The 12646-nt window shown below is 40.5% G+C and overlaps 1 protein-coding gene across 1 annotated transcript in view; it reads left to right on the top strand.

Moving 5' to 3' along the window:
• Positions 1–6714, top strand: part of kif5aa (kinesin family member 5A, a) — a 28189-nt gene extending 21475 nt beyond the window's left edge. The window contains exons 17-29 of the mRNA XM_084068047.1: positions 184–301; positions 772–833; positions 1043–1152; positions 1476–1577; positions 1993–2053; positions 2294–2365; positions 2515–2619; positions 4382–4595; positions 4914–5094; positions 5585–5670; positions 5815–5854; positions 6274–6359; positions 6588–6714. Of these exons, the coding sequence (XP_083924173.1) occupies positions 184–301; positions 772–833; positions 1043–1152; positions 1476–1577; positions 1993–2053; positions 2294–2365; positions 2515–2619; positions 4382–4595; positions 4914–5094; positions 5585–5670; positions 5815–5854; positions 6274–6352 (1230 nt within the window). The 3' untranslated portion in view covers positions 6353–6359; positions 6588–6714. The remainder of the gene's footprint in view (positions 1–183; positions 302–771; positions 834–1042; positions 1153–1475; positions 1578–1992; positions 2054–2293; positions 2366–2514; positions 2620–4381; positions 4596–4913; positions 5095–5584; positions 5671–5814; positions 5855–6273; positions 6360–6587) is intronic.
• The last annotated feature ends 5932 nt before the right edge of the window (positions 6715–12646 follow it).

Here is a 12646-nt window from a genome sequence, read left to right as displayed (position 1 = left end):
TGTGTGTGTGTGTGTGTGTGTGTGTGTGTGTGTGTGTGTGTGTGTGTGTGTGTGTGTGTGTGTGTGTGTGTGTGTGTGTGTGTGTGTGTGTGTGTGTGTGTGTGTGTGTGTGTGTGTGTGTGTGTGTGTGTGTGTGTGTGTGCGTGCGTGCGCGTGTGCGTGTGTGTATCCATATCCCTACAGCATGAGGCTAAGATCCGTTCTCTGACGGAGTACATGCAGAGTGTAGAGCAGAAGAAGAGACTGTTGGAGGAGAGCCATGACTCCCTCAGCGAGGAGCTGGCCAAACTGCAAGACCCTGGTAATGCACACACTCACTCATTCGTACACTCGCACGTCACAAGTCAAGCACTACAAGGCAGGACTAAAACTAGGCAGGACTTGAGTCCTGTGAGGACTCTTCATTCGGGCACTCCTCCTCACAAGGAGCGCCTAAGCCAGGTTCAAGGTTCAAGGTTGTACTTTATTGTTACATCTTGTGTACTAAGAGTAAAACTTATTTTTGTTTGGCTAAGTGCCCACAACGAGCAAGTGTCCACCGAGTAGTGCGATGTCTGCTTCTGTCGACTCAGTATCGTTTGAGTTGCATTCTAATAGGCAGAGAATAGTAGCCTAAATGATCCGTCCAGGTCAAATTGGGATGCAAACTATACGTGGTACCGTTCTCGTCTGCATCGACACTAAAGGTACGTCAAAAAAGTGTCAGTATATGACGACTTGGGAGTGAGAATACATTGATCTGTACTTTAAACCTTCTTCTGTGACTTCCAGATAACTCTCTGCTGGAGGTGGAGGAGGGAGAGAAGGGTGAGATTGAAGATGGAAACATCAAGGTAACATGCACAGAAGCTCCTCTTAAACATAAACATAAACATTTGGTTCACAATACAATACTATGAAATACTATTTTGAAATACTGTTTTGTACAAAGATTTAATGTTTGCAAGTCTGGCATGATCTTCAGCACTGACAAAGGTCTGTTGACCAGAAGGAGTTAGCATTTCCATCTCACTAACTGCTAATAAATTCCTCTGTCGCACAGAAGACCTCCCGCCAGCAGGGGGAGTCTCACCGTGGTCTCCACCACAAGCAGCTGGCCCGCCTGCGGGATGAGATCAATGAGAAGCAGAGGCTCATTGATGAGCTCACTGAGTCAGTAGCATTAATATACATCAATTATAATGTATATATTATTTATATAGAGATGTTTACTTATGCCTACTTAATTCATTTATTAGACCTACTATTTGTCATTACAATAACATTGCTTGTTGAAATGTTTTTCTTTTTTTATTGTTGTCGATTTATATGCAGGCATTGAAACATTACATAGAAAACTTTTTTTACTTGCATCCTTTTCTTTCATGATTTTTATGCATGCACAGTATATATCACTGCTACTGTCACAATCATTTTATGATGGCCTTTGTCAAGGCAGGTGGTTAAACATTTTGTCCTGTTTTCTCTGTCTCCAGTCGTAACTCTAAGTTGGAGCTGGAGTTGGCACAGGTTCGCTCTGACTTTGACCGTTTGAAGAGTCAGGACAGCACCAAGAGTGAACGTCTGGAAGAGCTGTCGTAAGTCTGAATAACAACCTGCTTTCCACTTTTTGAAGGGTAACATCACCTCATTGTTTCACAGAGACGTGTTTAAGTTGCAGTTGTAACACTTTTCTCAGAGTGCAATTTTGTCTTTTATTGATAGAGGTTATTGATAACTGTGTGGGGTTCTAGTGAACAGCAAATGGGAAATAAAAGCTGATTTGTATTGAATTATTTAGACATATTGTAGATCAAAATAACTTAGGGAAAATGATGTAGGTATGGAATATAATATGTTATTCTTTTCTGATGAAATGTTGATTTATGTTGTTCATTTTGTGCGGTTGTGAAGTGGATCGAAAGCATTGGCTAAATGAATGGAGAGATAAAATGTGGGATGGACTTTAAGAAAGGGATGATGATGTGATGATGCTGTGATTCCTTGTGCCAGATTTCTGCATGAGCGCCACGAGCAGACTAAACAGGACCTCAAGGGTCTGGAGGAGACCGTCGTGAGTAGCACTTTAAAACCATCAACAGACTACAAATGACCTATGATACAGCACATAGACAATGTATCTGTCATCTATCTATCTTTAGTTAACTCCTGAGTCCTTATAATTCTCCAGTTACTCTTTGTCATCTATTCATCATCTTTCAATACTCCGGCTTTCTAACCACCTCTCTGTCTGTCTGTCTGTCTGTCTGTCTGTCTGTCTGTCTGTCTGTCTGTCTGTCTGTCTGTCTTCCAGGCCCGCGAGCTCCAGACCCTCCACAACCTGCGCAAGCTGTTTGTACAGGATCTCACGTCGCGGGTTAAAAGAGTAAGTGATGATAATAATAGACCAGCAAAGTTGTACTTGTACTCCACTGTACAGTCCCTTTTCACTTAGTGGGAATTTGTGTTAATCAGTTAACTTAATTTCTCCCCTTCTTTTTCTCCATCATCCTCCCTCCATCCTACCCCCTGCAGAGTTCCGAAATGGAACCTGATGATAGCGGGGGGTCTTGCACCCAGAAGCAGAAGATTTCCTTTCTTGAGAATAACTTGGACCAACTTACAAAGGTTCACAAACAGGTAAGAGAACAATGGAAGACAGCATGGCATCCGGTGGCTCAGTTTATACCTTGCAGGTATCAGAATCAGAATCAACTTAGAATCAATTTATTGTCACACCACAGATTTACAGGTATAAAGAAGTGGGTGAAATCGTTTTTTGTGCAAGATCCATCGTCTTTGTTATTTTCAGAAAGAGAAAAAGAAAAGAGAGAGAGAAAAAGAAAAAATCAAACACTAGAGAAAATGAAAACATGTCGAGGAGAGGCATAGTATAATACAGCTGGTACAGTATGTACACAAGGTTAGACATAAGGAGCATTAATATAGTAGCAGCTATGTACATGGCATTAGACATTAAGGTGCAAAAGAGTATCAGCGCATTTGTCAGGTTCAACCACATAGTACACAAATGGCAGTAACTTTCACGTACAGTGTAATCCACATGGTAGATCCACAGGGAAAAGTAAAGTACATGGCCAGCTTGGTGACAGGCGGTGGTCAGGCCTTGTTCAACGGTCTGGGAGGTAGCCGGGTGGAAGCTATTCATAATTGCCATCATTGCCCTTGATACTACGATAGGTCTCCTTGCCTGGCCGCGGTCGTTGTAGGGGTATGAACAGTTTGTGGCTGGCGTGGTGCCTGTCCTTTATGATCGGTGAGCTTTGACTACACACCTCTTCTTGTACAGTTCCTGGAGAGAGGGAAGCTCCCATTATGCTCTCAGCCGACCGCACCACCAACTGTAGGTTTTTTGTTTGCTGGCATTTCTGTACCAGGCAGTAACACAGCCTGACAGAACGCTTTCAATGGAGCTCTGGTAGTACAGCAGTTGCAAATTCTGCCCCCTCAGTTTAAGTTTTATGTAAAGTTTTATGAAAATATAAAAATCAACAAAAAAACAACAAAAAAACAACACAAAAAACAACAACAAAAAAACAAAATAACAACAAAAAAACGAAAAATATTGGCTTATAACTGTCATAGAGATGACACTAACAGTACTGATACAATTGTTTTTCTGAAGCTTGCCCCAGTCGTATTTCCCACTGTAGCCTACAATCACTGGAGTGATTCATCTCGGCACCATTAATCTAATTGTTAGCGACGCACCTGTCAATTTGTGTGACCCATACATGTGTGTTCATGGAAGGAGGTTTACATGTATTTGCGCTATGAATGTCATCTCGTCATGTAGAGAATGTTGTCCAAGTGAATCTCATGGAAAAGTGTAAATATTTGAGTATTTACACGTTTTCTGCCAGAGCCCTGAATTATTTACCCTAGGGCAAATTATTATTATGTTGACTTAATTTTTAGCAGTCACCTTAGTTAGAAATTTGAATTTGGAGTCCTGTATGGTTAATGTAGCCGAAGGTTATGTAAATCAATGAGAAAACTTGTGTTGTATATTAGCTTTTCAGGGGCTATTGTGTTGTTAAATCAATGAATAGGAATAACAACTGATAACATATTGTTTTACTATATGACGCCATTTTCAACTGCCCCCTCAGTCATTTCATTCTGGTGACGGGCCTGAGCCTGAGGATGCTGGGGCCTACTCCAAACTTCTTCAGGCGACGAAACTAGTACATATACCGTATATCTAATTTATGATTTTAGATTCAGAACTTATTTTTACATTATTTCGGATGCAAGACCACACATTTTCCTTTCTCTCTCTCTCTCTCTCTCTCTCTCTCTCTCTCTCTCTCTCTCTCTCTCGCTCTCTCTCTCTCCTGTCTTTCTATGTATTTCTTCCTCTCTCTCTCCATATCCTCAGTTGGTTCGTGACAATGCAGATCTGCGCTGTGAGCTTCCAAAGCTGGAGAAACGGCTTCGGTCTACTGCTGAGAGAGTTAAGGCCCTGGAGACGGCACTGAGGGACGCAAAGGAGGGCGCCATGATTGACCGCCGCCGCTACCAACAGGAGGTCGACCGTATCAAGGACGCCATGCGGGCAAAGAGCATCAGGCGCCCCCATGCTGCACAGATTGGTACTGCAGCTTATTTAATGAAAATAATATAATATTAATATTAATGTCATTAGTAATACCTCCAGCACTACTACTACTACTACTACTACTAAGTATTATAATAATAGTGGTTCTCAAAGTAGGGTCCATGGGTTCCTTGAGAGGGTTTTAAATGGACCCTTACAGGTCTGTAAACCTTATGGAACCAAATAAAACCAATTAATAGACCCTTACAGGTCCATTTGGTTCTATTTGTACCCTCTCAGAGTTATGGGGTCTTTGAAATTATATGGTTTGAGAACCACTGCCATCGATCAACATTTCTGTGTTTTCTCCCAGCCAAGCCAGTGAGACCAAAGCAGCTGCCTGTGTGCTCTCCCACCAACCCCTTCTACACGTACATCCGTGCCAACAGCGAGCACTCCAACGCCTACAGCAACGCCCTGTTCCAGAGCGCCCTGTCACGCCAGAACTCAGCTAGCAGCACCTCCTCCAACCCCAACTCTATCCAGACCAACACGTATGTCCAAACGAGGGAAACATGCATGCATTTGTATGTGCTGCTTGTGCACATGGGGTTTGGCTCGCAGTTCAAACCCCATTTGGCTCATTGTAGTTGTACATACTTTGCACACACACACTGCGCACGCACACACACACACACACACACACACACACACACACACACACACACACACACACACACACACACACACACACACACACACACACACACACACAAACCTACTTTGAGGTACTGCTCAATATCAGCTATTATATGAAGCCGCTCAATTTCCAGGAGGCGTTGTTTCCTTTACCCATGATTGTTGTCCGCTGTGTTCGACAAGTATGCCATCTTTGTTTTCTATGTAACAATGCTCTGCTTTACATGCACTTTGTAACTGGCTGTTTTCCCTTTATCTGACTGCACTGGCAGTGTTTATGTCCTTTGTACATTTTGTACTTCTGTTTATGTGGACATAAATACATATTTCAAATGTGTTCAACAGAGTGTCCACCGCCCTGGGCTACAGAGCAAGTAGACCCACAGACATACTCGAGTCCTACCCACTCAACATAGACAATGGTGAGATCAGTGAGTAAAATTAAAACTTATATTTATGTACACAGACACATGCATATACAATACACACATGCCAGAATTGAGGGTGTGTTCATTTATTTATGAATTGCAAAACAGACTTAACTGATCAATCAAACCTCTTTTCCATTTATACAGGAAACAGCGGCAGCGAAACAAGAGACATCAACGATAACAGGTGAAGTTAACAGTCAGCTAAATATATACTGTATGTGTCTACTTATTTCCGTTTCTAATTGCATGTAGCCAAAGTCTGTACTTTTACTTTTTCAAATAGCTTGCCTATTGAGTGAGCACTCAAACACTATTGAGTGTTGTTGTTGTTGTTGTTGTTGTTGTTGTTGTTGTTGTTTTTTGACTGATATATTTTATTGACATTTTCTTAAAAGAACAGCAGTATAACTAATTAAAAAACACCAAATGGATAAAACATAAAAAAGCCAAAGGCCTGTTTCCATTGTGGTCCATTAAACATTCAACACTCACACAACTGGACAATCTACAGTAATTCTGAATTAGAGTTGTAGTGATGTGCTCAGTATACTGACTATTGTTATAAATATAGTTATAATATAGATTTTATTTCTGTGTTTACAGGAGTGATGTACACTGTAGCAGCGAGGTGGATGATACAAATCGGCACTACATCATTCAGCAGGAGACCGCTGCAAGTTAATAACATGGTAAAAAATACACACCGATACACAAATCTGCTTTGAATAGTGGACGCACACACACACACACACACACACACACACACACACACACACACACACACACACACACACACACACACACACACACACACACACACACACGCAATCAATAGTATGTACAGTATGTTGCTTTAAGTGATGTAAGTGTTTCACAAAATCATATACTGATTACCAAGTATGTTTCTCTTTCTACAGATGACCAAACAACACTGTCTCCCCTCCATGATTCAAGAACTCACTACCCGTCTGCATGCAGCCTTTCTCTGAGCCCCTTCCACTGCATCACTGATGATGAAGATGACAGCGATGAAGATATGTAGCCATGTAGTCTTCTATCTAGCTCAAGTCACCCCCATATCCCCACGGTAACGATTTGGCACCCAGCCTGTTCCAATTCAACCAATCGAGGAAGTGATTTTTCAATAGTGCTCAATCGGAAATATTTTACTACAGAACTCCTACTCAATCAACCAGTCAATCAACCCAATCAATCAATGAGTCAGTCAATCAGCTCCCTCATAGAATTCAGCCATGAATGTTATTCTTTTACCGAATCAGAAATTCCACCTCACTTCCAGAATCCGTTGAGTTGAAACAGAGCTGATTCCCAGCCCTTATTAGTTAGTACACACACACACACACACACACACACACACACACACACACACACACACACACACACACACACACACACACACACACACACACACACACACACACACACACACACACACACACAGATTGTAAATACTATTGCTGTATATTCCATTAGGGGCTTTTGACCAGCAACTGTTTCAGTGTATGCACAGCCTTTCCCCTCTAGACCTCTGACGCAGCTTCATAAGGGCACCATAAGGCTGACATAGGCTCTCACATGGCCTGTTATCTTGTCCTAACTAGAGTATACTGTGTTATGCCAGCTTGTATCAGAAGACCCTCAGTCTCTGCATGTGTGTCACTTAAGAGAGTTGGCTCTAACTTAAAAATCTTTGCATGTGTCATGATTCTAGCCATGCGCTGGTATACTATGAGGGAACTGTCCAGAGACACTGTCAGAGAGAGAGAGAGAGGGAGAGAGAGGGAGAGAGAGGGAGAGGGAGAGAGAGTTAGCTTTCCCCCAGATATAGATGAACTTAGCCAGATTTTGGTCTATATACTATAAACCCTTTATAGAGATTCTCTACTTGAAAGTTAATTTTAGTTTGTATCTTATGGTTCACTATGCATCCTCTTGAATTAAAGATGATGAATCTTCAATAGAGATTACCTATTTAGAAGGTAATTTCAATCCAAGACAATGCTATTGTCTCCTGACAGATTGAACTACAGTATGTCGGCATGTTAGTGTGATTGGTGTTGTAAAGACAGGAAGAAAAATTACAGAAGACAATGAAACTAAATCGAAGGTTTTCCAAAATGACATTCTAACTAAATGCATCTCTGTCTAATTATATGTTTATTATGATGATGTGTTGGAGGAGAGATCACTCTTTTCTTGTACATATGCCCTCATAACTTTCTCTCTAAACCTTTTAATGTGAAGAACTCCACATCTATAGAACAAGGGAAACAATACAAAATAATGAAGTCTAGAATGCTTTTTTGGAAAACAGGTTTGCAATCTTTATTGGGGGAAACCTCCTTTGTATGTTGATGATAATGTCATGTTGTAGCTCTTTGATGCCGTTGTACAGGTCAGATAATATCACCCATCACCGCCACCACCATCACCAACATTACTGTGGCCTGTCCCTGTATTGCATCCGCTTTCTGTAACTTGAAACCATGATGTGTCCTAAGCCTGATTTATACTTAAACGTAAAATTATGTTGCTCACCGAAAATAGCTCAATTTACTGAGATTAAACAACAGCCGAGTTCAACATTGTCATAATAACAATTATTATTAGGCCTGTACGTGTCCACAATAGTGGTGTCTGGTCATGTATCGGATCACAGACGGCTAGTGTATGCAGGCTTTCATTCCCACCAGACACTACGCCAACTGATTTCACCAATTAGCTACACTAATTATATGAAGGTGTGCTAATTGATGCAATCAGCTGGTGTAGTGTTTGGTGGAAATGAAAATCTTCATACTTGTGTCTTTTCCTGACACATGATTATACTCAACTGCAATACAAATACCATGTATAATTACTACCTCTAGATCAACACTGGTAATTATAGCGCTATAATTATACTGCTTATTATAGTACTAAAATCACTATTCTAACTATGTGCAGATTGTCGTGTACAGTACCTAGAAGACACTGATGAGTAGATAACTGTAAGGACACTTCAAAGTGGATTATCATTGAATTCCTACTCCTCGATCAAATGTAGCCGAAAGCAACTTACAGTAGATGCTATCTGCATCTAAGTTGCAACAAGCTACATTGACAGCCCATTCACAAAACAGAAAATTCCTATCTGATTTAATGAAACAACAATAAACTCACCAATATTACACCTGGGTTATCCTGGGTTTGAAAAAAATCCACCGTTGCCATGTTATGAGAAACTTTCTGTCAATAAACTGTGTTCGAGTTTGAAATCGCTCGTTGTAAATCACTCAACGTCCTGTATACACCACCTGTTTCAAAATTGTACATATACAGGACTCGGAGTGATTTAAAACAAGTGCTTCCAAAGTTGAACACAGAAAAAAATCATGACACACAGTTTTTTGACACAAAGTGGATAACCAAAGCTTTCCGTACAGCTGCAATATTGGTGGGTTTATCGTCATTTAATACAATCAGATAGGACTTTTCTGTTTCGTGAATGGGCTGTCAATGGAGCTTGTTGCAACTTAGATGCAGATAGCATTGAAGTTGCTTGTGGCTAGGTCAAATGGTAGCTGCAAGTGATTCTTAGCTGCTGTTTTTGGCTACATGGAGTACCAGAAGGGTGGAATTTATCATAACACATTTCGGTAAATTATTGATCCCAGAAATATATTTATATATATTTAACCTTTTCAATACCTTTTCTTTTTATATAATATAATAGAATTCAAAGTAGCCAAATATTTTTTTTTGTAGTTATGCCAATTCCTGTATTCCCCATACACTTGTGTGTTGTCACTGCTGTTGATCCCTACTGGCTTACCTGCCAGTGAGGAGCCTCAAACTGGAGGCTCATGTGGAGGAATACTCTACTTTACCTGCTGACATGTGCCGCCCCAGCCTGTAGGAGTCGCTAGTGCAGTGGCAAAGATTGCCCTCCCCGCCCAGGTTTCCCCCCTCAAAACATGGCCAATTATGCTGGTATGGACACTCCGTCAAGCCAGAGGCACTACAGAGGATTCAAAACCATAGTCTCTGCAGTGTGTACTTCTGTACTTTTGATTCTTGAAATTTTCACTCAATGTAGCAAACCCCACTCATTTGGCACCTAAGCAAGACTTTAAACAAGCCATTATATGTATTTAAACATATAATATGACCGCGGTCTGAACAGGACAGAGATTAAGGACTTTGCAACTGTATCCTTATTTCAAAAGCTGTCACCCCTTGCATGCTGTGTTTCTGAATGTAATATAGCACGTGTGACCTCTTGTTTGTTCTCTGATAATCTGGAATGAACAAAAATATTAACATGGATACAAAATGTCATCTCAAACCTTTTGAAACCACCATCTATACATACTGTATATGTTATTCATTGTACCATGTTACAGCTCAAAGCCATCAAATAGTTGAACAGCCAACCCTTTTAAGTGTCTGGAAACAAACACCATTGTTGAGGAACATATGGTTTGATGGCACTTAATGTCAAATACAGATATATTTCCATTAACTCGGCAGCAGCCAATGAGAAAGCTCGATGTTACCATCTCAGGCTTTGATACTCTGCCTCCTCCCAAAAGATCCTGACCAGCCAATCAGGATAGAGGAAAGCAGCTCAACAAGGCCATTCTCATTGGACAGAGCTGAGTCACTGTTTGGAATGCAAGTTATCATGTTGACTTCAGAAATGTGCAGCTCTTTGAATTGTACAGGTAGAAATGAAATGAGGCACAATCATGCCTCTCAGCCAAGGGGTATTTTCACTCATTCATTTCTATCTGACAAATCCACATTGTACTCTTCTGAAGATCAAACACGTTTCATGTTAATTCACTCCAGATTATAGCATTATAGAGAATAGATCGAGGTCTCCTTTCCAATCGTCTGTTCCCTTTCTACCTGTTCTACCATCGCTATGGCAGCACCATTCAGTCTAACGTTATCACTGGCATTAACAAACATCTCAGGGCTTTGCAATCACAATGACGATGGGCCAACAATGTCTTCCTTGTTGACACACAACCACGTGATTGTTGGTAAACAATCAGGTTAGCATAAGAAGTGACGCTAATAGAGGAACATTATTGTAAAAGCATTCATACAGATGTATAAATCCATTTTATATCTGCATAACAGCCACATCCCAGCACATGACATCTCCATGTCTGGTCAAATAATAACCCAGTAACAACCCAATCAGCCCTTACTGTATGAGTCAGAACAGACCCTATATTTGAACTCATATTTTAGATGTAAAAACTTATTTCGGGGGAGGGTGGTGTGGTGGAGGGGGTGGGGGGTAAAATATATAAATGTGTACTATAGCGCCATCTACTATCCCACTGTCTGATTTGATCATATTGGAAATATGTGTGATAAATATTGTTAATCTTGTAAGTATAACAGCGTACCATGATGTAGTAAAATATGAGGAAGTTAGACGCTAAAGCCTGATTTATACTTTGTCGTACAACAATGTCACTCGACAATGCCAGCAACACTGTCGGACAATAAAGTATAAGTTAGGCTTAACTTTGTTAAGGGAATTCATGTATGTTTGATTTGGTTCTGTAGGCTTCTACTGTGATGTCCATCATGAATTTGTGAATCATCGTGCATATTTCTGTGTATATATATATACACACCCATTATTATGCTGTATGTGAACCATTGTGTTGTAGTAAAAGTTAAATAAACTTGTAGAAAGGAATCGATTGAAGATAATTATTCATGTTCAAAGAACATTAGGTCTCTAATGTTGGCAAATGTGTGAGAAATGATACACATACAGGATCTGTTTCTGTCTCTCTCTCCGGCAGACTTGTTATGCACACGCCACACACACACACACACACACACACACACACACACACACACACACACACACACACACACACACACAAATTAGACCAGTCAGCACAAGATTCGTTTTTAAATATTCTATATTCTGGTGGAGTAATGCATCATAAAAGACAGGTGTATGCTCTCACTTTACTTACATTTGAAACCTACACTTTTATGTGTTTGAATGGTATAGAGAGAGGATTAAATGAGGGGTTATGTTGTTGGGCAAAACATGAAATAAAGGTATTTTATTGAAAATGGCTTTGTCCTTTAAGCTCATGAACCAGTGCAAAATAAATGTTCACAGCAGAAATGAAATTGTATTGAAAAACACAGGTGTTACAATGATACTCATAATGAAGTGTACCAGAGTTGTGCCAACATGCACAATAGCGGCACCCTGTGTCAGTTTGGCGTAACGTCATAACGTCAGTATCCTACTAGCCTATCATTGGTAACACCTGTGTTTACCTCGATATATTATAACTCTGTGGTTTACCCCGGCCCAGCCTACTAATGTTCATGTCAACATGGCTGCTGTGAAAACGTTCTATAAGAATGCAGATTTTTATATTAGTTTAACAGTTAAGTGCAAATGTTAAAGAGTCGTCTTGTCCGCTATGCTGCTAAACTAGCATTTCAAGTACATTTTGAATTCTGGAGTTATCTCTGTTTGGGTGTGTGAATTCCGGACCTTATTTACTTGTAACAGCTGAGTATTTCTATATTGAAGTATTGATACTTGTACATACGTTTTTAAAAAAATGGAGTACTTTTTCCACCACTGGAAAAGGGAACAAACGCCAGACCAGCCTTGTACGTGATGGATGACTGAGAGAGGACCAACCACGTTGAGAAGAAGGAACGTCTTCTGACTGTCATGGTAGCCTCTTTCCCAGCCTCACTCATCTGCTGTCATGGTAAGACCTGTTTTATTTAAACATGCAGGGAGGGTCGTGGTCATTTATTTTACAGCCAAGGCAGAGGGCGCTGTTTAACCATGTTGATGTGTAATGTCATGCAATTTTTATCTGACCATTTTTTGGGGAAGAAGAAACATTGAGTTGAGGAGAAATGTTGCGTTTTAATCAGACTGTAGGTTTTAATTAAATACAAG

The sequence above is a fragment of the Gymnoscopelus microlampas genome, assembly GCF_963454915.1.
Source record: "Gymnoscopelus microlampas genome assembly, chromosome: 10".
NCBI classification, from domain to species: Eukaryota; Metazoa; Chordata; class Actinopteri; order Myctophiformes; family Myctophidae; genus Gymnoscopelus; species Gymnoscopelus microlampas.
Note: the sequence above shows the minus strand (reverse complement) of the source record. Positions and strands in the feature narration are given on the sequence as shown.